This window comes from Urocampus carinirostris, chromosome 8 (assembly GCF_059441175.1).
Source record: "Urocampus carinirostris isolate Australia breed hairy pipefish chromosome 8, RoL_Ucar_1.0, whole genome shotgun sequence".
Classification (NCBI taxonomy): domain Eukaryota; kingdom Metazoa; phylum Chordata; class Actinopteri; order Syngnathiformes; family Syngnathidae; genus Urocampus; species Urocampus carinirostris.
Genome location: NC_142356.1, coordinates 3261489 through 3286107, shown reverse-complemented (window position 1 = coordinate 3286107; position 24619 = coordinate 3261489). Strand labels below are relative to the sequence as shown.

At 40.9% G+C, this 24619-nt stretch overlaps 1 protein-coding gene across 1 annotated transcript; it reads left to right on the top strand.

Annotated features, from left to right (window-relative positions):
* Positions 1-364: 364 nt before the first annotated feature.
* nherf2 (NHERF family PDZ scaffold protein 2) lies at positions 365-18552 on the top strand. The gene is made up of 6 exons (XM_088341365.1): positions 365-799; positions 3555-3782; positions 10476-10661; positions 13488-13634; positions 15143-15367; positions 16315-18552. The coding sequence occupies exons 1-6, from the start codon at positions 512-514 to the stop codon at positions 16480-16482; spliced, it is 1242 nt and encodes a 413-aa protein (XP_088197491.1). The 5' UTR covers positions 365-511; the 3' UTR covers positions 16483-18552.
* Positions 18553-24619: the final 6067 nt, after the last annotated feature.

Sequence of the window (24619 nt, the reverse complement as noted above, 5' to 3'; positions counted from 1 at the left end):
GAGCCAACAAGAGATCATTAAATCGAATAAAGTCACACTAACTCACTGTAACTGAACAAAACATTAAAGACCACATAATATTGGAACGTTAAGTGAACAAAACACCTTTGCATTTGTGTGCTGGTGTAAGCTCTCACCAGCACACAAATGGAAAAACTTGCAATGTCATTCAAACATGCATAAAAATGATTTTATTTTGAAATTCTTTGAAAATGGAAAGATATTGTCTTAAAACGGAATCCAAAGCTAAGCGGATTTATGGTGTTGTTCGGAAAGTTAGGACCGCCTCCTGGCCCGGGTGCCACGCCCCTTTTTGCCAAGAACAATTAGGAACGACGCGTGGGAAGTCGCTGATCCAGTCCTGCTCTCATTTTTCACACTCTCACTTCCACACGTGGGTTAATTGTCTTTGACGCAATGGGTGGCGCCCCTTGCCCCTGGAGTTCCCTTTCTGTCTGTTCTCCCGTTGCGTCGCGCGTCTCCCGCGCGTCACCATGTGTAAAGTTGACGGATGGCGCGCTCCGCCTGTGAACCGGCACCATCCGTCCTCCAAAATCCGCTTAATCCGAATCCTCCAGAACCCGGGATGGCCAGCGAACCGGATCCGCGTCCCAGGGTATGCTACGTGACCAAAACCCGGGGCGGCTACGGATTCCACCTGCACGGCGAAAAGGGCAAACCGGGGCAGTTCATCCGCCAAGTGGAACCGGGATCCTCGGCCGACTACGCCGGACTCAGACCCGGGGACCGCCTGGTGGAGGTCAACGGATACAACGTGGAGACCAAAAGTCACCAACAGGTCAGTTCGTTCGGGGAAGGTGAGACGGGAACGTGGACCAGTTGGACCGCTTTTGCTTGGCCCGAGGGGAGAGGAAGAAGTCGGGAAGGGTTGGGAAATGGGTCGCCGGTGTCGTGTTGAAAGGAAAGACCGTGAAAACTCAACACAACAACTTCTGGATGTATAAAGTTGGGGCGGGAACTAAAATACAGAGACTGCAGATTAGGTCTTAATTTGCGACAAAAGAAACTGGGGAAAACTCCATTAACATGTCGAGTCAAGTCAGGTCTAGTTTATTTGTATAGCCCCAAATCACAAGGAGTCTCAAAGGGCTGCACAAACCACAGATTATTGCAAACTAAAGACTATTATGACACCATCCCCTGATCTAAAACCTAAATGAGGGCAAGGGAAAACTCAAAAACCTCAACATGAGGAAAGTCAAGTCATGTTTATTTGTGACGCCCTTAATCTCAAAGAGTCTCAAAGGGCTGCACAGACCGCAGATTATTGCAAACCACAGACTATTATGACACCATCACCTGATCTAAAACCTGCATGAGGGCAAGGAAAAACTCAAAAACCTCAATTCAAGTCCTGTTTGTTTGTGACTCACTTAACTACAAAGAGTCTCAAAGGGCTGCACAGACCACAGATTATTACAAACCACAAACTATTATGACACCCTCCCTTGATCTAAAACCTACATGAGGGCAAGGAGAAACTCAAAAACCTCGTCATGTTTATTTGCGACGCTCTTAATTACAAAGAGTGTCAAAGGGCTATAGACTACAGACTATTATGACACCATCCCCCCTGAATCAAAAACAGGTCGGAGCCGGAGACAAACAAACAAGGAGACGGGAAACGGGTGCAAAAGCGGGACAGGTGGGAGTCAGGGTCAAAATGCTTGCCTTGTAACAACAGAGGTTCGCTGACGGACTGACAACCGGAGAATGACAGGACTGGGTTTAAAAAAGGACAGAGAACCAATCAGGTAGCCCAATGAGCGAACACAGGTGATAATAATCGGTAATCATGACAGAAAAGTATCTTTCCCGAACGTTTATTTTCGATTTATTAATGAGACATTCGACGACATAAATACCGTTTTCCTGTTTTCAATAACCATCATGAAACTGCAACGTTATCCAGTGGCAGAAAACTAACTTTCAAGTTGATTTATTTTATCTATGAATTTGAAAACAAAAACATACTTATCAACATCCAAAACGAGGCAGCAATTGTATCCGGTAGCAGAAAATCATATTTCACTCAATTATTTTTCTTTTTTCACAAAATTTCTGTCAAGAACCAGAACCGGATCAGGACCCAAACGCGTGACATTTCTCACACAAGCCTTTTATTTTACGGGAAATGGGGAGTCATGCACGTTACGATATCGAACAGATGGGGTCAATACCGGACAGGAACGATAATGAAACAGGATATCGAAATAAAACAGGACCAACTAGACGGGAACGAAAACTGGAGAAAATAATAAACAGGACAAAAATAGACAGGAACGAAACTGGAAACCGATATTAAGCAGGATAAAAATAAAGGAGAACAATACAGGACAGGAAATACCGACAAGCAACAGGACCGAGTCAGAACCCACGTCTTACGGGGCAGAGGTTTCTTGACGGACCGACAAACGAAGAGAGAGAGCACTGAGCTTAAATAGACGGAAAGCCAATCTGTCAATGAGCCGCAGCTGGGTGGACATGGCAACCATGACAATTTCTTATTCTTGTTACCAATATCCAACATGAAAACCAGTGATATCCAGTTTGACAAAATAGATATCGTTTTCCCGTTATCAACAACCAAAACGAGACAGCAATTGTATCCGGTAGCAGAAAATCATATTTAACTCAATTCTTTTTTTCACAAAATGTCTGTCACAGTTCATGTCATGGGAACCTGTCGTGGGTTCAAATCCAGCTCCAGAATTTCTGTGCGGAGTTTGTATGTTCTCCCCGTGCTTGCGTGGGTTTCCTCCGGGCACTCCGGTTTCCTCCCACATTCCAAAAAACATGCATTTCAGGTGAATTGGCCGGTCCAAATTGTCCCTAGGTGTGAATGAGCGAATGAGTTGTCTGTCCCCGTGTGCCCTGCGACTGGCTGGCAACCAGTTCAGGGTGTCCCCTGCCCACTGCTCGAAGATGGCTGGGATGGGCTCCAGCCCCCCAGCGACCCTAATGAGGATAAGCGGTACGGCTAATGAGATGAGATGAGATGTCTGTCAAGAACCGGAACCAGATCAGGACCCAAACACGTGACATTTCTCACACAAGCCTTTTATTTTACGGGAAATGGGGAGTCATGCACGTTAGGCAGCCGGTCTGGCGTGAAATGATAGGAAGCCAGAGGCCGACGAGATTGATACCAATTGCCCGTGTAGATATCGAACAGATAGGGTTGATACCGGACAGGAACGATAATGAAACAGGATATTGAAAAAAAACAGTACCAACTAGACGGGAAACGAAAACTGGAGAAAATAATAAACAGGACAGAAATAGACAGGAACAAAACTGGAAACTGATATTAAACAGGACAAAAATAAACGGGAACAACACACGACAGGAAATACCAACAGGCAACAGGACCGAGTCAGAACCAGAGGTTTGTTGACGGACCGCCAAACGAAGAGTGAGCTAAAAATAAAATCCTTTATTGTATTGATTGTAACTCGAATAAAAGGAGAAGAAAACAAGTACATGTTAACAGCACGAAAGGGCGGAAAAACAACCTCCATCTTTCCCCAAAGGTGGTGGACCTGATCCGAGAGGTTCCCCATCGCACCAGGTTGCTGGTCGTGGACCGGACAACGGACGAGTACCTTCGGCGCCGCGGCCTGGCTTGCCACGAGAACTTAGCCGTCCACATGGGGACGCTGTCCCCGCGCTTGTCCCCGGTTTCCCCTAACCCCAAACCTCACCGAGCGGAACCGGCAGTTTTGATCTCTCAAAGCCGAGCGAGGACGTCACGTTCGGAGGTAAGCTAGCTTAAAAAAGACGCGTAGCGTGTCGGGGACAGGGTTGGGTTACTTTAACTGGATTACTTTCAATTACTTTTGGATGACTCCAATACCAAATATGCTAATAAAAGACAAAAGAAACTAAATATGAATAAAATGATGACTCGCAACACGTGGTAAGCTTTCTCTCCTGGCTTTGATCTCCGGCAAAACTAACATCAAATGCAGGGTTGGGTAGGGTTACTTTAACTGGATTACTTTCACATTACTTTTGGATGACTCCAATACCAAATATGCTAATAAAAGACAAAAGAAACGAAATATGAATAAAATGATGACTCACAACACGTGGTAAGCTTTCTCTCCTGGCTTTGATCTCTTAGATCTCCGGCAAAACGAACATCAAATGCAGGGTTGGGTAGGGTTACTTTAACTGGATTACTTTCACATTACTTTTGGATGACTCCAATACCAAATATGCTAATAAAAGACAAAAGAAACGAAATATGAATAAAATGATGACTCACAACACGTGGTAAGCTTTCTCTCGTGGCTTTGATCTCTTAGATCTCCGGCAAAACTAACATCAAATGCAGGGTTGGGTAGGGTTACTTTAACTGGATTACTTTCACATTACTTTTGGATGACTCCAATACCAAATATGCTAATAAAAGACAAAAGAAACGAAATATGAATAAAATGATGACTCACAACACGTGGTAAGCTTTCTCTCCTGGCTTTGATCTCTTTGATCGCCGGCAAAACTAACATAAAATGCAGGGTTGGGTAGGGTTACTTTAACTGGATTACTTTCAACGACTTTTGGATGACTCCAATACCAAATATGCTCATAAAAGACTAAAGAAACTAAATATGAATAAAATGATGACTCACAACACGTGGTAAGCTTTCTCTCCTGGCTTTGATCTCTTTGATCTCCGGCAAAACTAACATAAAATGCAGGGTTGGGTAGGGTTACTGTAACTGGATTAGTTTCACATTACTTTTGGATTACTCCAATACCAAATATGCTAATAAAAGACAAAAGAAACTAAATATGAATAAAATGATGACTCACAACACGTGGTAAGCTTTCTCTCCCGGCTTTGATCCCTGGCAAAACGAACATAAAATGCGACAGAAACAAAATAAAAATGAAATGTTGTCATTTTATTCATACTTAGTTTCTTTTGTCTTTTATAAGCATATTTGGTATTGGAGTACTCCAAAAGTCATTGAAAGTAATCAAGTTAAAGTAACCCTACCCAACCCTGGTCGGGGACGCTAAACGGTGTTGGCGCCTGACGGGCGCTAATCCCCTTTTAAGACGGCGACCTGATTCAGGACGGCTTCTCCGTTAGCTCTGATGCTAAGGCGCTAATTAGCATTGACAGCGTGAGGGAACGTGGACAAGGCCGGGTTCCGTCTCACCTGGAGTTGTTTTTGTTCTATTTTTGCTGCTGCTGGACCTTAGTGCTGCCTTTGACACTGTGGACTATAATATCTTACTATGGAAAAATGGATCGGCCCTTTAGTGTTACCTGTGGTGTTCCGCAGGGTTCAGTACTCGCCCCCCTTCTTTTTAGCATTACATGCTTCCATTAGGTGATATTATTCGCAAGTATATCAGTTTCCATGGCTACGCAGATGACACTCGACTCTATCTTCTGATGAACATTGACAAATGTAATATCACCCAGAGTGACTCCGTCAAAAATTTAGTCAAAACTATTCAGGAATCTTCCTTTTCTACATACGTTATACCCCAGGATACGGCATTAAAACGTTATAAGGTGGGGTCTTTACGTGAAATTGCCATATAGCGAAGATAGAAACTTAAGCTATTTAGCTAATGCATTCTGAAACTACAGCACTTTTGATCGTTTTTGGTCCTGCTAATTTGTTGTCGATGTCGTATAGTGGGGAAAATGCCATAACGCGGGGTTGAAAAAACATCAGGAAAATCTCATAAGCAGATTTTCTTGCTTTATTCCGCTTAGTATTCATATTCAATGTCCCAATCGTTATCAATTAGGTATAGCACTACCCAGGGTAACAATTTTTGGCCCTTCTTCGTATTTATTTATTATCTGTAGCTCCGTTGCCATGGTTATCATGTTTTTGGTTCTCCCTTTAGCATTACTGCAAGTCTTGGGACTCATAGGTAAACAAATTCAAGTTTGTTACATAAGATTATGAATTGATCAACAAGAGAGAAAGGGGGTATATGCTCAACCACGCTCTGCCCAAAGAAAAGTGTATATAGTACTGACGGCAGTCTGGGCAGTGTATATGTTATCTCATCCGTATTGAAATGTCAGTAGACACTAGTGGAGTAAAAAAAGAAAAAAGGGGGAAATAGAGAATAAAATAAGAGAAAAAAAAGCAGGAAAAAAGAAGTGAAAAGCCAGGAAAAGGGAAACAAAAGGAGGAAAAACAAAAAGGAAAATGGAGAACCTCGCCTGGGGTGTTGGGAGTATGTGCTTGGCACCGTCCTATCACCCCTCCTCCCATTCTTCAAATCATGGTTGAGAAATTTGCATCGGCGACCGCAGGACCAATCAGCCAGAGGCTTGGTCATGGGCCGTGAACATTTCATCAACATGGGTGATAAGATGTGGAGACCCCGGAACCATGCTCTCTTTCTCCACACGGTTGTAATTGGCAAGGAAGAAAGATCCGATTTGTTCAACTCTTTGATTCGGCTAAATAAATTAAAACGTGGACTGTATTCAGCGCTCAGCTCAAAAATGTCTCCAACTTCTGGACATGCTCCAACTGCAAGGGTTTAGAAAAGACACGTAAAGTGTCTTTGGAGTCAAAATTCAGTTTTAGAAATGTTAAAACCTTACAGTATTCATGTATGACCTACTCTTTATATATTTTCCTTTGAATTCAAATGGTTAAATGTTTTCTGTCAATCTGGATGTCTTCCCTATAAAAATGCATCATAGGGTCCATCCATCGAAAATGGCCGAATTAGTCGAATTAGTGTCGTTAGCATCTCTGGCAAGCCTCTCCGAAGTCCTCTAGCTTTTTTCTCTCGGCCCACGCCTTTCCGCAAGATAGTGTGCCAGCTCCTCCCATGGGCGCGCCAATGAAGCCCCCCGGGCTCCACCACCTCGGAGAAGAGCACCGCGATGTCTGGAATTAACCAAAACAACACCGAGCGTTTCTACGTCATCAGGGCCTTGTTCTCAAAACATCGCCCGCCGTCCTCCGTCAGAGTCCTGTTATCAACAGAACTAGACAAAATATTCTGCATTCGGAACGGCGCGACCTGTCATTGAACTATAGCCTACTTGGTGAAAATCTTCATTGCACTCAATAAATGCAACTTGTATTCAATCGTATAAAATCCTTCATAGTCAAATGTATAAAATCCTTCAGGGGCTTGCTTCTGTTCCATTCCCTTCGGTTCCTCCTCCATAGCTAAGTGCTAAGCGCTAAGGTGCCCACTTACTGCTAGCGTGGGAATGTTTTCCGAAACGCCGGCGGCTAGCATAGATCTGTCCGCGACATCGCGGCGCTAGCATACTTGAGGACATTTCGTCCGAGTTTTGTTTGTCTCGCAAACAAGACGAGCGCTCTTTTCAGTCCGTCTCGACCGAAAACCCAACGTGGGTTTTGTTTTGGGTCAGACGGGCAAAATAGGGGCCGCCCTCAGAAACCTCTCGCATCAAATTTTTGCCGAGTCGGAGATCAGACGAGTAATTCCTTTGTTGTGGATTCAAACAGCACTGACGCATGCTGGTGTGTAAAACCCAAGGGGATAAAAATCTGTTTCTGGTCTTTAAAGGTGGAATTCTCTCGTTTTATGCAAATCTTAAAGTGACAGTGCGTGAAAAAATCCTCACTCGACGTCGTCGTACCTTAGAATTGAGCCGGCACTACAAAACCTTGGCAAAATTCGGAAGCCATACTCTCCTATTTTCTCAAGAATCATTTTCATGAAAAATGAGTCCTGGATCCACCCGGAGCGGCTGAAAAGAGCCAATAGCTGGAGTTGGTCTGAGCAGCGAACTTCAGTGGCTAGGGGAAGAAGCAACTAAAAAGGCCAGGAAAAGATTGCAAGAGCAAACTTTATTTCAGCAACTAATAGTAAAAAAAGCCATTCCCTGCGACCAAGTGGCTAATATAAGTGGCTCGAGGAGGAAACAGTAGAACAAAAATAGGAAGATGCCTGAATCACTGAACTCGGCGGCATCTGCTTGCATGACGAACTGCAGAAGAACAGTGACATTGAAGGACGAAGCAAAAGCAAGTTACACTAACTATAGCACCTAGCGGAAACCCATAGCCTGCAGCTAAATGGCTAACATAAGTGACTAGAGAAGGAAACAGTGGGGGGGGGGGTTAAAAGAAGCCTGAATTATCGAACTTAGTGACATTTGCTTGCATGACCAATTTTGAAAGACGACCCTGAAGGACAAAGCAGGAGCAGCTGACACTAACAGCTAGTAACAGCTAAATGGCAAACATAAGTGGCTAGAAAAGGAGAGTGGGGAAAAAAGTTCCAGACGCCTGAATCCCAGGACTTAGCTTCTGAAGGCCAGTGACATTGAAAGACAAACCAAGCTTTAACACGAATCAGCTAATGAAAGCCAAAGCATTAAGCAACAAGCCAAATGGATGACTTGAGAGGCTAGAGAAGGAAACAGTCGTAAAAAGTGGAAGAATGACAAGCCTTGCATGCAGGAACTAGTTTTGCAACGTGAAAAGGCCATCACACCAATGCTAAAGGCACCACCAGGTGGTTACAACCAAGTGGATAACTTGAGTGGCTAGAGAAAGATACAGTGGAAAAAGAAGTCAAAGATGTTCGAATTACGAGACTCAGTGACATTTGAGGACAAGTGTCACTGAAGGACTCACAATAACAATAACAGGTAGCGACAAGCCATTGCATGGAGCAAAATGGTGAACGCGAGTGGCTAGAGAAGGAGAAAGAGAGGAAAAACAGCTACATGTTAAGAAATTATGATAATGGCTACATGTTAACAGGTTATGCTAACGCCTACATGCTAACTGCTTCATGCTAAAAAATAATGCTAACGGCCAAATTTTAACAAGTCATGCAAACAGCTAAATTCTAACTGCTTAATGCTAAAGAATTATGCAAAATGCTACATGTTAACGAGTTATGCTAACGGCTAAATGCTAAATGATTTGTGCTAACAAATTATGCTAATTGGCCAATGATAACTGCTCCTCGCTTAAAAATTTTGCTAACAGCTACTTGCTAACAGTTAAATACTGACAATTTATGCTAACAGCTACATGCTTAGAATTAACACTAATTGTCTAATTGTCACAATGTCTAATTGTTACAGCTACATGCTCACAAATTATGCTAACAGCTACATGCTAACTGCTACTTTCATTCAAAGTATGTGTAGCGACCCTCTTTCATGCACGACACAAAGTTTCACAATCTCTGGGTTTATTGCCTGCATTCAATAAACAAAACAATACAAAAGTCAGGGGCTTCTGTTCACGACTGCAATTATCTTCAACGCTTACAAACTTATTTAAGCTACGGCAAGCGCTGAAGCCCATAAAGTGCCAAACGAAAAGAACAGTCGCAGACGCCCATGACTTAACAACTGAATGAGGTACCGGAATATTAACAGTAATACAACAAAAACACAGATTTTGTGAGAATTCAAAAAAACATTCAAAACAATCAAATTTCAACTCTGTTACATATGCTAATGGTTACTTGATAACAGTTAAATATTAACAAATTATGCTAACAGCTACATCCTGAAAAATTATGCTAATGGCTACACATTAACGCTTCATGCTAAGAACTACATGCTAACTGCTTCATGCTAACAAATTATGCTAATTAGTCAATGCTAACGGCTACATGTTAAGAAATTATAATGGCTGCATGCTAACAGGTTATGCTAACGCCTACATGCTAACTGCTTAACGCTAACGAATTATGCAAATTGCTACATGTTAACGAGATATGCTAATGGCTAAATGCCAACTGATTTGTGCTAACAAATTATGCTAATTGGTCAATGATAACTGCTCCTTGCTTAAAAATTTTGCTAACAGCTACTTGCTAACAGTTAAATACTGACAATTTATGCTGACAGCTACATGCTTAGAATTAACACTAATGTCTAATTGTTACAGCTACATGCTCACAAATTATGCTAACGGATACATGCTAACTGCTACTTTCATTCAAAGTATGCTAATGGATACTTGATAACAGTTGAATATTAACAAATGATGCTAACGGCTACACGTTAACGCTTCATGCCAACGGCTACATGCTAACTGCTTCATGCTAAGAAATTATACTAATTAGTCAATGCTAACGGCTTCATGTTAAGAAATTATGATAAAGGATACATGCTAACAGGTTATGCTAACGCCTACATGCTGCTTCATGATAACAAATAATGCTAACGGCCAAATTCTAACTGCTTAATGCTAACGAATTATGCAAATTGCTACATGTTAACGATATATGCTAACGGCTAAATGCTAACTGCTTTATGCTAACCAATTATGCTAATGGATACATGCTAACGTCCCCCCACAGACCCAGTTAAAAATTACAAATATAACTCAATGAGTTTAAAAACTTTATGCTACATACATGGAAACAACCGGGGTCATCCTCCAGCTCCATCACAACTCTCACAATTGCCTCGGGAATTGTCTAGTTTTTCTTCTTCTTGTGTCTAGGAGGGGGCGTCGCAGGAGCCTTCTAGAGAGCTCCTACCCCGCCTTTGTCACCTTTTCAAGGGGAAAATCGGCTATGGATTCAACCTGCATAGCAACAAGGCCAAAGGGGGACAGTTTATACGTTCCGTGGAACCCGGGACCCCCGCCGAGACGGGGGACGTCCGCCCTGGCGACAGACTTGTGGAGGTGAGTTCACACCCTGACAAAAATGTCGGATTTTGGAATTATTGGTGAGAATTGAGGGAGATTTCATTTCTCGACATTCCGTACGCTCCGACTTGAAGAGGCTGTAGGTCTATTTTGGGCCAGAGGGAGGCGGTAATGAGTAAATGATGGCCAGATGAGTAGATTAAAGAGAAAGAAAAAGAGAGAAAGAAATAAGAGAAAGAGGGAGGGAAAGGGAGAGAGGGCAGGGCAAAGAAAGAGAGAGGGAGAGAGCGTGAGAAAAAAAAAGAGAAAAAAAGGGAAGTCGTGAGAGAGGGGAAAAGAAAGGGAGAGGAAGAAAGAAATCCAAAGAGAAATAGAAAGACAGAAGGAGAGAAAAGAGAAAAGAAAGCGTGAAGGGTAGGAAGAGAAAAGAGAGAAAAGGAAAATAGAAGTTGGAGCAAAAGAAGTTATAAAGACACAGAGAGAGAAAGAGACAAAGAGGAACAAAGGAAGAGAAAAAGAGAGACACAGAGAGTGAAAGAGACAGAGAGTGGGAGAAAAAGGGTGGAAGAGAGAGAGAGAGAGAGAGAGAGAGAGAGAGAGAGAGAGAGAGAGAGAGAGAGAGAGCGAGAGAGAGAAAGAGAGAAATAAATACAAGTACAGTGCCTTTGTTCGAGGCACCCGGCTTTGACAACATCAAGTTGACATATTTCAACCTGCGGCTTGTTTTTCTCTTGCACTTCTCAGAGTGTTGTCTCGCGGGCCGGATTCAATCTCCCCGCGGGCCGCCTGTTTGACACCTGTGTTTTAGAAGATACATTTTCTATTATTGAAATAGATTTCTTCTATCGGAAATGATATACCACATCCAGGAAATTTGTTTTTGTTTAAAAAAAAAAACGTTTAAGCGTATTTCTGGATTCTTTCTTTTAAAAAGGGAAACTTAAAAAGGGCAAAGCTACCTCGGCTTATTTCAAGACTTATTTTTGGTTTAACATAGCACGTAACCAAGGAAAATCTCTTATTTATCTATACATATTTGAATATTTTCTTTGACCTGTTCCTGAAAAAGTGGGTAAAATGATCTATTTATTTCTACTTTTTTTTTTTTAAATTAAATTCACCTGGATTGGAAGAAAAATACTTACAAATCGTCAAAACTACATATATATGTGTATTTCCATTTTTAAAAATCTGTTCTCAGGAAAAAAAACACGTCATAAAGGAAAAACTAAGTATTTTAAGAAAATCTACAAGGATTTTGGGTGAAAAAAACGTAAAAATTCATCCTTACTCGCGTTTTCCGCCCAGTTCTGATTATTATTATCGTTTTCTTTACTTGCTCTGAAAAAAACAGGCATACTAAATAAATATCTTCTTATTTATACTTATATTAGGAAAGTAAATCTACCTGGTTAGGAGAAATGATTTATTATTTTTTCTTTTTAATCCTTTCTAAAAATAATAATAATCATAAACAAGTTAAATAAATAAATATCTAATTATTTATACTTACCTGGATTACAAAAAACGGGAACAGGACCCACTCGCGTAACATTTCTCACAGTTTTATTGGGAAGAAGGGAAAGGATTGCACATATGACCCGGGGTCGCTCAGAACACGGAAGTGGGACTTCCGTGGCGAGCGACAGCGGTGTCGGGAACGGAGAAAACGGGTCAGTAGCCGGGATAGAAGAGCAAAAATGAGTCGAAAGCCAGGAGAAGAGAGTAGACGTGGTCGAGATCAAAAACGGATCATTATTCGGGACGGGACCAAAGACGTGGTCGGAATCAAAACAGGTCGTAATTCGGGACGGGAGAACAGACGTGGTCGAGGTCAAAACAGATCGTAGCGGGAGACAAACAGGAGCAAAAAAACAGGACAGGCGAAAAAGGGCTTGCCGTGCAAAAACAGAGATTCCCGGACAGACCGACCAAAGGGGACCGACAGGACAGAGTTTAGATACTGACAGGGAGCCAATCTGTCAACAAGCTGCAGCTGGCGCCACACGGGCGGGGCAAATTGGGCGCCGTGGCAACCGTGACAAAAACACTCACACAAAAAATACTCGAGTATGCGTTTAAAAACAAAATCACGTGAAACCTGGATTAAAAAAATAAATAAGAGGACTTCATTTATTTATAGAAAAAATCTCAAATATCTCTCAATTATACTTGACAAAAAAATGCATTTAACCATTTGACCAATGACCTTGCTCGTTTGAAATGTCTTTTCTTACATTTTCAGAGATTTCGACTTGCTTTTCTCATAAAACAAGAACATTTACACCTGATCTTGTCTTATGCTGCCTGTGAGAAGTATTTTTATGTTTTAAACCAGTTAAAAAAATCTAAAGTGAGCATAATTCTTTTAGGAAACAAAAAACATTAAAAAAAATATACCTAAAGTTGGCGTGCATGGTTAGAAGTGTCCTTAAAAAATGTAAAATTAAAGATTTTCTCTATGAAGTGAGTGTTAACAATGCCTGACTGAGTTCAAAGAGCCTTTATATATTTCCCCCACCCACTTTTATCTTACTTTTATCATCAGTGTTCCAGCCACGAAACGCATCACGCTGGAGGAAAGGAGGTGGGGGGATGGAGGGAGGCGAGTGATTTTATTCCAGGATGCAAATGGTGAAAGTAAGAAAAGGACCATTTCAAATATAGTCAAAATACCAACTCAAACCCCTAAAAAGATGAAAAAGCGAGTTTATCAAAGCCAACTAAGTTTACGTACCTGCACGTGCAACAAAGGAAGCTGCGATGATCATTTCAGCCAGAAGATGGCGCCAGCAAGTAGAATATGTTAAAGTTACGAAAAATGTCTGCCAATGGGTTAAACCCAGTGAATAATCTTTGCAGGTTAACGGCGTGAACATCGAGCATCTTCGCCACTCGGAGGTGGTAGCGCTCATCAGAGCGTCCAAGCAAGAAGTGCGCCTCCTTCTGGTCAACCAGCAGACCGACGAGCTTTTCCGCAAACTAGGGATAACCCCCACAGCTCGACATGTAAGTCAGACACGCCCGGAGCGGCTGGAAAGAGCAAATAGATGGAGTTGGTCAGAGCTGGTGGAGGTGGACTCCGGGCTGTGATTTTGAGAAAGTGAAAGTGAAGGATTGCAGGAGCAAACTTTGCCAACAATGAGACTGGCGGCTAGCAGTGAGCCATACCCTGCAGCAAAGTGGATACAATGAGTCGCTAGAGAAGGAAACAGTGGGGAAAAACACCAGATGCCTGAAACACAGGACAAAAGGACAGCTAGCAGCTAGCAAGCTAGTCAAAGCCTGCAGCTGGGTCGCTAACATGAGTGGCTGGAGAAGAAAATAGTAAAAAAAAAAAAAAAAAAAAAAAAAAAATCACCATCATGGAACTCGCCAAAATTCGATTGCATGAGCTTCTTTGGAAGGCGAGTGACACTGATGGATGAACTGTGAGCAGCTAACCAGGTGGTTAACATCCGTGGCTAGAGAAGGAAACAGAAGAATAAAAGAGTCACAGGATTCCGCGTCATTAGCTTGCATGAGCAGCTGTGGAAGGCGAGCGACGCTAAAAGACGAAGCTAGCTTTTTTCCATTCGGACAAACTAAAAAAGCTTTGAGTCAGCCTGCAGCCAAGTAGCTAACACAAGTGGCTAGAAAAGGAAACAGTGGAAAAAAGTCAGAATCTCTGGATGCTGCGACGTTTGCTTGCACGAGCAGCTGTGGAAGGCAAGTGAAACTGAAGAATGAATCAAGCTTAATTTATGAAGACCAGCTAAAAATAATGTTTAAAGTCAAGTCATAGCCTACAGCCAAAAGGCTAACATGACTGGCTAGAGAAGGAAACAGTGGGGAAAAAACACACCAGATGCCTGAAACACAGGACAAAAAGAGTGACAGACGCAAAATGTATTCACACAAAGCAGCTAATAAGCTAGTAACAGCCTGCAGCTGAGTCGCTAACATGAGTGGCTGGAGAAGGAAATAGTAAGAAAAAAAAAAATCACTATCATGGAACTCGCCAACATTCGTTTGCATGAGCATCTTTGGAAGGCGAGTGACACTGATTGAAGAAGCGTGAGCAGCTAACCAGTCGGTTAGCATGCGTGACTAGAGAAGGAAACAGAGGAATAAAAGTCAGTCACAGGATTCTGCGTCATTAGCTTGCATGAGCAGCTGTGGAGGGCGAGTCACACTAAAAGACGAAGCTAGGTTTTTTTCATTCGGACTAAAAAAAAACTTCGAGTTAGCCCACAGCCAAGTAGCTAACCCAAGTGGCTAGAAAAGGAAACAGTAGGAAAAAAGTCTGAATCACTGGATTCTGCGACATTCCGGCAAGTGAAACTGAAGCTAAAAATGTTTCGAGGCAAGTCATAGACTACAGCAAAGAGGCTAACATGAGTGGCTAGAGAAGGAAACAGTGGGGGAAACAAAATCCAGGACGCTTTAATGACTGGACTTGCCAACCACCTCGTGTAGGAACCAGTTTTCATTTTGCTAATTTGAATTCAAATCTTAATCATTTTCTCTTTTCGCAGGTGTACAAGGACGAATCGGGTACGGTATCGGGGACGGAATCGGCAGCGGTATCGGGAAGCCCCTCCCCTACCGGGACAGACGCGCCAATCATACAGGTCACCCTGACGGACCCGCCCATCCCTAAGGTGTCCCCCAAAGCGAGAGCCAATGGGAGCTACGCTTCGCAGTCCTCGGCTAGCTCCACCACCCAATCGGAGCTCAGTAGCTCCGACATCAGTTTCCAGGTAAGGGAAAGAACACGAAATGATCAAAGGGCCAGTGTGTATTTTACAGAGACCCCTAGTGGTGTAAGAATACTTCATTTTAATATGACACTAAAGATTTAAATAATGAGCAAAGACACATGTGTTATCAATTAAACCACGGCTGTCAAATAGGCGGCCCGGGGGCCGTATCAGGCCCGCTAAGGGATCGAATCCGGCCCGTGACACAACACTCAGAGAAGCGCAAGAGAAAAACGAGCTGCAGGTCGAAATATGTCAACTTGATGTTGCCAAAGCCAGGTTCCTCGAACAAAGACACTGTACTTGTATTTCTTTTTCTTTCTCTCTCTCTTTTTCACCCCTTTTCTCCCACTCTCTCTTTCACTCTCTGTGTCTCTTTCTCTTCCTTTGTCCCCTTTTCTCTAACTTCCTTTTTTCCTTTTCTCTTTCCCTCTTCCTACCCTCCACGTTTTCTTTTCTCTTTTCACTCCTTCGGTCTTTCTATTTCTTTTGGATTTCTTTCTTCCTCTCCCTTTCTTTTTCCCCTCTCTCACAACTTTTTATCTCTTTTGTTCCTCACGCTCTCTGCCTCTCTCTCTCTTTTTCTTTCTTTGTCCCTCCCTCTTTCTCTTTGATCTACTAGTCCGGCCCCCAAGAGAATGTTTGTTCGATCGTGTGGCCCCCGAGTTAAAAAGAGTTTGACACTCCTGAATTAAACATTGCTATTATGTTTTTAATATTGCTTTTTCCTCCACTGTTTCCCTTTTTAGCCACTTAGCTCAATGCTATGGCTAGTGGCTACTGTAAGCTACTTGTTTTGTTGTCGTTTGCATGGATTGATAAAAAAAAAACTATTCCATAGAAATAGACTTGGGAATCGGGCACACTTAAACTCTAAGCGACATCGACCTCTAGTGGTGAATTTTTACGCACTGTCACTTTAATTTTTTGCTTTGTTCGTCTTGAAGGTCCCGGAAGAGGACGACAGGCGAGTTCTGGACCCTTTCGTGGAAAGCGGCCTGCGTTTGAGTCCCACGGCCGCCGAGGCAAAACAAAAAGTTCTGTCCGGGCGTGAGAGAAAGAGAGCGCCCCCTATGGACTGGAGCAGGAAACAGGAGATCTTCAGCAATCTTTGATGTCCCGCCAGGAAGATTGAGGAAGGCTTTAGGACATTTTCTTCCTGCAGATGCATGACCATGGACTAAACCAAGGGAGGGATTAGCGCGGGGGTGTCGAATTCATTTCAGCTCAGCGGCCACATGCTAGAAAAAAAAGAGAGAGAAAGGCATGAGAGAATGAGGGATGAGAGAAAACAAAATAGAAAATGAGAGAATGTAAAAAAAATGAGTAAAGTCAAAGAGTGAAGTGAACGACAGAAAGGGAGAAAAAGGAGAGAGACAAGAGTGAGGGAGAAAGATAGAAAGACAATGATAGAAAGACAGACGTGAAAAAAAGAGAGAAACCAAGAGAGAAGAGAGAATGCAAGAAAAAAAAGAGAGGAGATGCAGAAGAGAATAAGGAGAGGAGAGAAAGAGTGATAAGGGGAATGGAAAAACAGAAGAGAGCAAGAGAGAAAGAGAGTGGGTGAAAGAAAGAAAAAGGGAGGAGACACAAAGTAAGATACAGAAAAAGGAAAAAGACGAGATACACAGTGAGAGGGAGAACAAAGAGAAAAGGGAAGAAAATATAAAGACAGAGGGGGTGAAAAAAAAGAAGAAAAGGAGTGAAGGAGAAAGACAAGAGAGTGAAAGGAGAAAGAGATAGAAAAAGAGAACTATAGAAATACAGACATGGAAGGAGAGAGAAACCAAGAGTGAAGAGAAAATGCAAGAAAAAAAAAGAGAGGAGACGCAGAAGAGAATAAGGAGAGGAGAGAAAGAGTGATAAGGGGAATGGAAAAACAGAGAAAAGAGCAAGAGAGAAAACGAAAAAGAGTGGGTGAAAGAAAGAAAAAGGGAGGAGACACAAAGAGTAAGATACAGAAAAAGGAAAAATACGAGATACACAGTGAGAGGGAGAACAAAGAGAAAAGGGCAGAAAATATAAAGACAGAGGGGGTGAGGAAAAAAAGAAGGGAGTGAAGGAGAAAAACAAGAGAGTGAAGGGAGAAAGAGATAGAAAAAAAGAAGAAAGGGAGTGAAGGGAGAAAGACAAGAGAGTGAAGGGAGAAAGAGATAGAAAGAGAATGATAGAAAGACAGACATGGAAGGAGAGAGAAACCAAAAGTGAAAAGAGAATGCGAGAAAAAAAGAGGAGACACCGAAGAAAATAAGGAGAGTGAAAAAGAGTGATAAAAAGGAGAGTAAAAACATACAAAGAGGAGAGAAGAGAGAGCAAGAGAAAAAAAAGAAAGAGTGGGTGAAAGAAAAAGAAAAAAAAGGAGGAGACACAAAGTAAGATACAGAAAAAGGAGAAGAAAAGAGATGAGAGATACACAGTGAGAGGGAGAACAAAGAGAATAGGGTGAGAAAGAAAAAAAGCAGAAAGGGAGTGAAGGAGAAAGAGGCAAGAGGAAGGGAAAGTGAGAGAAAAAGACAGTAGGACTCAAGAGAGAAGAGATGAGGACAAATACAGCCCCAGTGGCTTTGGTGAAATCAAATGGACATATTTGGAACTTCGGCTCCTTTTTCTCTTGCACTTCTCTGGGCGTCATCTCACTGGCCAGATTTAATGGATTGATGTGCCCGATCCGGCCCCCGGGCCACACGTTCGATGGCAATCTAGGGACACATTGGGAGTATAAAGGCAGAACAGTTTTGAATTTTTTGGGTTTGTTTTGTTATATAGCGGGGGACAAAACCCAATGCTAATTACATACAATGACAAAATAGTGTATAGTAGGTACTATTTATGTGTAATATATGTGTATAAGATTATATCATAATAATACACAAGGAAAAATGAAATTGTATTTATCTTTGGTGTGAAGTAATTTGAGCTGGTATAGTGGAGTGGCGGGTGGATGCCTCCACTTGCAGGGATTGTTATGCCCGTAAGAAAACATTGCTCCTGTCATCACTTCCCTTTTCCTAATTGATTACTGCTGATTCTTGCGCCTTTTTTGTATTTTTTGAGAATTGCAAGCTTTGTTTTCACAGTTGTTTCCGCTTGTCTGTTTAGCATCACTGCAAGGTTTGAACGCGTAGTTAATAAAATAGAAAAATACAGTATTGCATATCACTAAGTTGCCAATACTTTACAAAGCACATGAGATTGTGAACTCAGTTTTATTTAACTATAAAAAGCCAACAATTGTTTTTTCTAATTGTACTAAAAAGGTTTGAAATTTAATGAATCAAAATAAATATTACTTGCGAGAAAGAAAGACGTTAAAAATGTATTAATACAAGATAAATGGTATGGCTTTAAAGTGTAGTTTACAAAAGAAGAATAAAAAACTAACTTGCAAAGTTTTCCGAACTGTATGAAGAGAAAGGCATTGTGGGAGGTAGTTCAGCCAATAGTATATCATGATGCCTTGACGCAAAACAATTGCATACTAGCGTTTTATATGATGTGAAGCAATAGCAAACAGGCATCATGGAGATGTATAAAAGTGACATATGACTTACCTTTGTTTGGATGTAACTGGTACAAAGAAGTAGCAGGTGGATGCAGATGTCAGAAGTTGTCAGGTTTGAAGGTATCCATCGCAACTATGTCACCGATTCTTGAAGATCTTTGGTAAATCCATGCGACCTTCGACTTAAACAAGAATCCTGGTACATGTGGTCTTCCATTTCCTCGCTATGTTTCTCACAGTGGAAAGTGACTGAGAAAATCTCTGAGCTAGCTTGTTGCATCCTTTCTCTGAAACCAGGGGTGTCAAGGTCATTTGAGCTGGGGGCCACATGCTAGAAAAACCTTTTATGGGGGCCAAACTAGTAGGAGGGGGAGCAAGAGAAAGAGAAAGAAAAAAAAGAAAAGAGAAAGAAAGAAAAAGAGAAAGAAAGAAAGCAAGCGAAAGAAAGAAAAGAGAAAGAAAGAAAAGACAAAAAGGAAAAAAACAAAGACAGAAAAAGAAAGAGAAAGAAAGAAAAAACAGAAAAAAAAGAAAAAGAGAAAAGAGAAAAAGAGACAGAAAAAGCACAACAAAAAGGCGAGAAGAAGGGAGAGAGGAAGAAAGATGAAAGAACAGAAAGAAATAAAGCGAGGGGACTAAGAGAGAGATAAACAAAGAGCTAAGGATAGAAAAAAAAATAGAAAAGGGAAAGATAGTTGGAGACAGAGAAAAAAGGGTGAAAAATGAGAGGGTAAGAATGCTGAAAAAGGAGAAATAGAAATAAAAACGGATAAAAGGTAAAAAGAAATAAAGGATAAAAAGAAAGAGAAAAGTGAAAGAAAAAAATGATAAAAAATAAAAAGGGATAAAAAGAAAAAGTGAAAGAAAAGAAGAAAGAGAGGGAAAGAAAAGAAAAGAGAAAGACAGAGATGCAATTGCAGTTGCTTCTCGAGTGGACATATTTTAATCAGCTAGTTAGAAACAGAGAAATAAGGGTGAAAAATAAGCAGAAAAAGGGTGAAAAATGAAAATGGCGAGAAAGAGAAACAGAAATATTAAAGAGAGGGGGAGAATGAGAAAAAAGGAGAAATAAAAATTAAAAGGATAAAGGGTAAAATAAGTAAAGGATAAAAACAAAGAAAAAAGTGAAAGAAAAAATTGAGAAAAGATAAAAAGGAAAAAAGTGAAAGAAAAAGAAAGAGGGAGAGAAAAGAAAAAAGAAAGACAGAAATACGGTTCCAGTTGCTTCTCGAGTGGCGCCTTGCTTTGGCGACCTCAAGTGGACATATTTGAATCAGCAGCGCAATTTTCTTAGCGTCCTCTCGCGGTCCGGATTATAACCGCAGGCGGGCCCGATCCGGGCCGCCGACTGCATGTTTCCAATCAACCGACTGCCCTTATGAGGCTCCCGGGTTGCCAGTTTTCAGAAAAGATGCTTTAGCGGGCCAACAAAATAGGATCAGTCTTTCTGTCAGACATCATGCTTTCTTTATTGGAACTCAAAGTAGAAAAGAAAACGGTGACATTCCCGCACCCAATTGTTCCCGTCTGTTCGGAAAAGCTTCACAAACTGGAATAGAAAAACATTTTTTTCGGATCGTCTTCCATTCCGGGAGGAAAATGTCAAATCTCACAGTTACGGTCAAACGGACCACCGGAAAAAAAAAATCGCATTTCCGAGTATTGCTTCCATTTTTGAACAAATTAACTTTGCTGTTTTGTTTCTTCTTGAATGGGTTGAAAATCAAATGGTGAAAACAAAGACAGGGAGCATGCTCACCTCAACAAGACTTAAAGGGACAGTGTGTCGTATTTAGCACCTCCTAGTGGTGAAAAGAAACAGTGGTGTTGAAATGTTATGTCATGGTTTCATTCCTGCATCCTTTCTTTTGTGTTTTGTTCAGTCAAAATTCCGATAGATCCTGTGTCTTCCTTTAATGTGCGGTTCAGTTAGGGGTTCCACATTATGTGATATTGGCCATTTTGTTATGATTCTATCCCCACTAGAATAAATCATCTGTGTTGTCCTACTTTCATGTTTTGTTCAGTGAGCTGTCCTCCTTTCATGTTGTCTTCTGATAGAGACTGTTGCTGTTGAGCACTGTGTAGTTGTTCCGTTCCAGTGTCCTCTCATTTTATTATTTTATCACCTTTCATGTTTCGTTCATTTAGAGTCAGATTGAATTCAACATTATGTATTATGGCGCTATATCCATGCTACAGAATACATCCCGCGTTATCTTTCTGTCATGGTTTGTTTTGTCAGGGCTCATGAGCGTTTGAACATATCCTGCTTGGTCTTCCTTTCATGTTTTGTTCCGATAGAGCTGGTTTGTGTTGGACCATTATGTGGTTGTTCCATTTATGCATGCTCTCCTTGTTTTTTCAGTTAAAAGTAGTTGTTATTTAAGTACATACCGCATGTTATTTTCATGTTTTGTTCAGTGATATCGTTTGCATTCCACCACATCCTGCGCCCCCTGTATTTTCTGTTTTGTTCCGTTACAGCCAGTGAAGGATTCAACTCTTATCACGCTTTCAATGCTAGAGTACATCTCCTGCATTCTTACTTTCATGTTTTGTTCTGATAGAGCTGGTTTGTGTTGGAACATAATGTGGTTGTTCCATTTATGCATGCTCTCCTTGTTTTTCCAGTTACAACTAGTTGGTATTTGAATACATACCATGTGTTCTTTTAATGTTTTGTACAGTGATATAGTTTGCATTCCACCAAATCCTGCACCCCCGTAATTTCTGTTTTGTTCTGTTACAGCCAGTGAAGGATTCAACTCTTATCACGCTTTCAGTGCTAGAGTACATCTCCTGCATTCTTACTTTCATGTTTTGTTCTGATAGAGCTGGTTTGTGTTGGAACATAATGTGGTTGTTCCATTTATGCATGCTCTCCTTGTTTTTCCAGTTACAACTAGTTGGTATTTGAATACATACCATGTGTTCTTTTAATGTTTTGTTCAGTGATATAGTTTGCATTCCACCAAATCCTGCACCCCCGTAATTTCTGTTTTGTTCTGTTACAGCCAGTGAAGGATTCAACTCTTATTGCGCTATCAATGCTAGAGTACATCTCCTGCATTGTCTTACCTTCGTATTTTAATCAGTTAAGTTAGTTTGACTAGTTGGTAATCAAAGATTTACAGTGCCATTCATGTTTTGTTCAGTTAGTGCGAGTTAGGAATTCAACATGTTTTTTGGCTTGGAACCCTTGTTATTGTTCTATCCATGCTAGTCAATTGTCCTGTGTTATTTTACCAACATGTTTTATTGAGTTAAAGCTTATTTGCGGTGCAACATATTCCATCTTACATGTTTTGTTCAGTTAGAGCGAGTTAGGAATTCAACATTATGTTTTACATTTTTTTTGTCTTAGAAACATTGCTATTGTTCTCTCCATGCTAGTCAATTGTCCTGCATTATTTTACTCATATATTTTATTGCGTTAAAGGTTATTTGTGTTGCAACATATCCCAGCTTACATCTTTTGTTCAGTTAAAGATAATTAGGGTTACAGTATATCCTGCGCCTGAGCCTTTTATGTTTTTCAATTAGAACCACTTAAGAATCCAACAATGTTTTCATGGTTTAACAATCTGCTTGTAGCGCTTGTCAGTTCCACAACAAAATACAGTGACATATCCCACCTTACATGTTTTGTTCAGTTAGAGCGAGTTAGGAATTCAAAATTATGTTTTATGTTGTTTTTGTTTTGGAACCCTTGCTCTTGTTCTCCCTATGCTAGTCAATTGTCCTGCGTCATTTTAATCACATGTTTTATTGAGTTAAAGCTTATTTATGTTGCAACATATCCCACCTTACATGTTTTGTTCAGTTAAAGATATTTAGGGTTACAGTATATCCTGCGCCTGAGCCTTTTGTGTTTTTAAATTAGAACAACTTAAAGATCCAACAATGTTTTCATGGTTTAGTAATCTGCTTATAGCGCTTGTCAGTTCCATAACACAATACTGTGACATATCCCAGTTTACATGTTTTGTTCAGTTAGAGCGAGTTAGGATTCCAAACTATGTTTTATGTTGTTTTTGTCTTGGAAACCTTGCTATTGTTCTCTCGATGCTAGTTAATTGTCCTGCATCATTTTACTCACATGTTTTATTGAGTTAAAGCTCATTTGTGTTGCAACATATCCCACCTTACATGTCTTGTTCAGTTATAGCTAATTAGGGTTACAGTATATCGTGCGCCTGAGCCTTTTATGTTTTTAAATTAGAACAACTTAAGGATCCAACAATTTTTTTTATGGTTTAGTAATCTGCTTATAGCGCTTGTCAGTTCCACAACACAGCGACATCTAGTGGTCGAATCATACACACTGTCCCTTTAAACTCCTCATGCGCACACATGGCCATGCAAGTCCTCTTAAAAGTGCGGATTAGTCGCCGTTTCAGAAACTTGGATTTTATTTGCCATTTAGTATCGGGATCCTTTCTCATTTTTTTGCAAGACACTTAAGTTCACAGTGCAGAATGACAGAACACTGACATTAGGATCAATGGATAACAAGTACAATTAAAAAAAAAAGAAGTCTGTACAAAAAACAAACAAAATAAAACGTAAAAAAAAAAGTGCAAAACAAGAGTAACTAAAAAGGAGCATTTGAGTTATTGTGTAGATTCTTATGAACAAGACATCAGTAGCAGCAAAAAAAATTAGATATCGTAAAAGTGGACCAGATGAATTAAACATTGATATTTTTCTTAAACGATCAATATGGCAGCAAAACGGATATCGATGCAAACGTAGAACTCGACAGTCACGGGAGACGAGTTTAAGTTCGGTACCGTGTCGGGAAAACACGACATCGGCGGACACGTGATGACAAAAATGCACACGGCACAAAACTCGACAAAAAGCGGGGATGGGATTCGTTCCTCCCCCCTTCGGTTAGCCCTAACCCCGCCCCCGTCTCGGACGAGCGATGTAGCCACAAAAAAGACTCGAGAAAGGTGTAAAGTGGCAGCGCTGTGGTCAGAGAAAAGAAAAAAGTTATTCCCAAAAAAAAAAAAAAAAAAAAAAAAAATATAATAATAAAGGGGGGGCTAGAGAAGGAATAAAGAAAAAAAAAACGATGGCAAGGTAACAGCCACATAAAAATGACATGAATCTTATTAAATCCCCGGAAATTACGCCATGAAGGTATTTAAGACACCTGTCACATGCAACGAGTCACGAAAGAAAAAAAAAAAAGGGAAAAAGGTGGCTAGAGAAGGAATAAAGAAAAAAAAACGGATAGCAAGGTAACCGCCACATAAAAATGACATGAATCTTATTAAATCCCCGGAAATTACACCATGAAGGTAGTAAGACACCTGTCACATGCAACGAGTCACAAAAGAAAAAAAAAAAAAAAAAAGGAAAAAGGTGGCTAGAAAAGGAATAAAGAAAAAAAACACGGATAGCAAGGTAACCGCCACATAAAAATGACATGAATCTTATTAAATCCCCGGAAATTACACCATGAAGGTAGTAAGACACCTGTCACATGCAACGAGTCACAAAAGAAAAAAAAAAAAAAAAAAGGAAAAAGGTGGCTAGAAAAGGAATAAAGAAAAAAAACACGGATAGCAAGGTAACCGCCACATAAAAATGACATGAATCTTATGAAATCCCCGGAAATGACGCCCTGAAGGTAGTTAAGACACCTGTCACATGCAACGAGTCACGAAAAAAAAAAAATAATTAAAAAAAAAAAAAAAAAAAGCTGGCTAGAGAAGGAAAAAAGAAAAAAACACGGA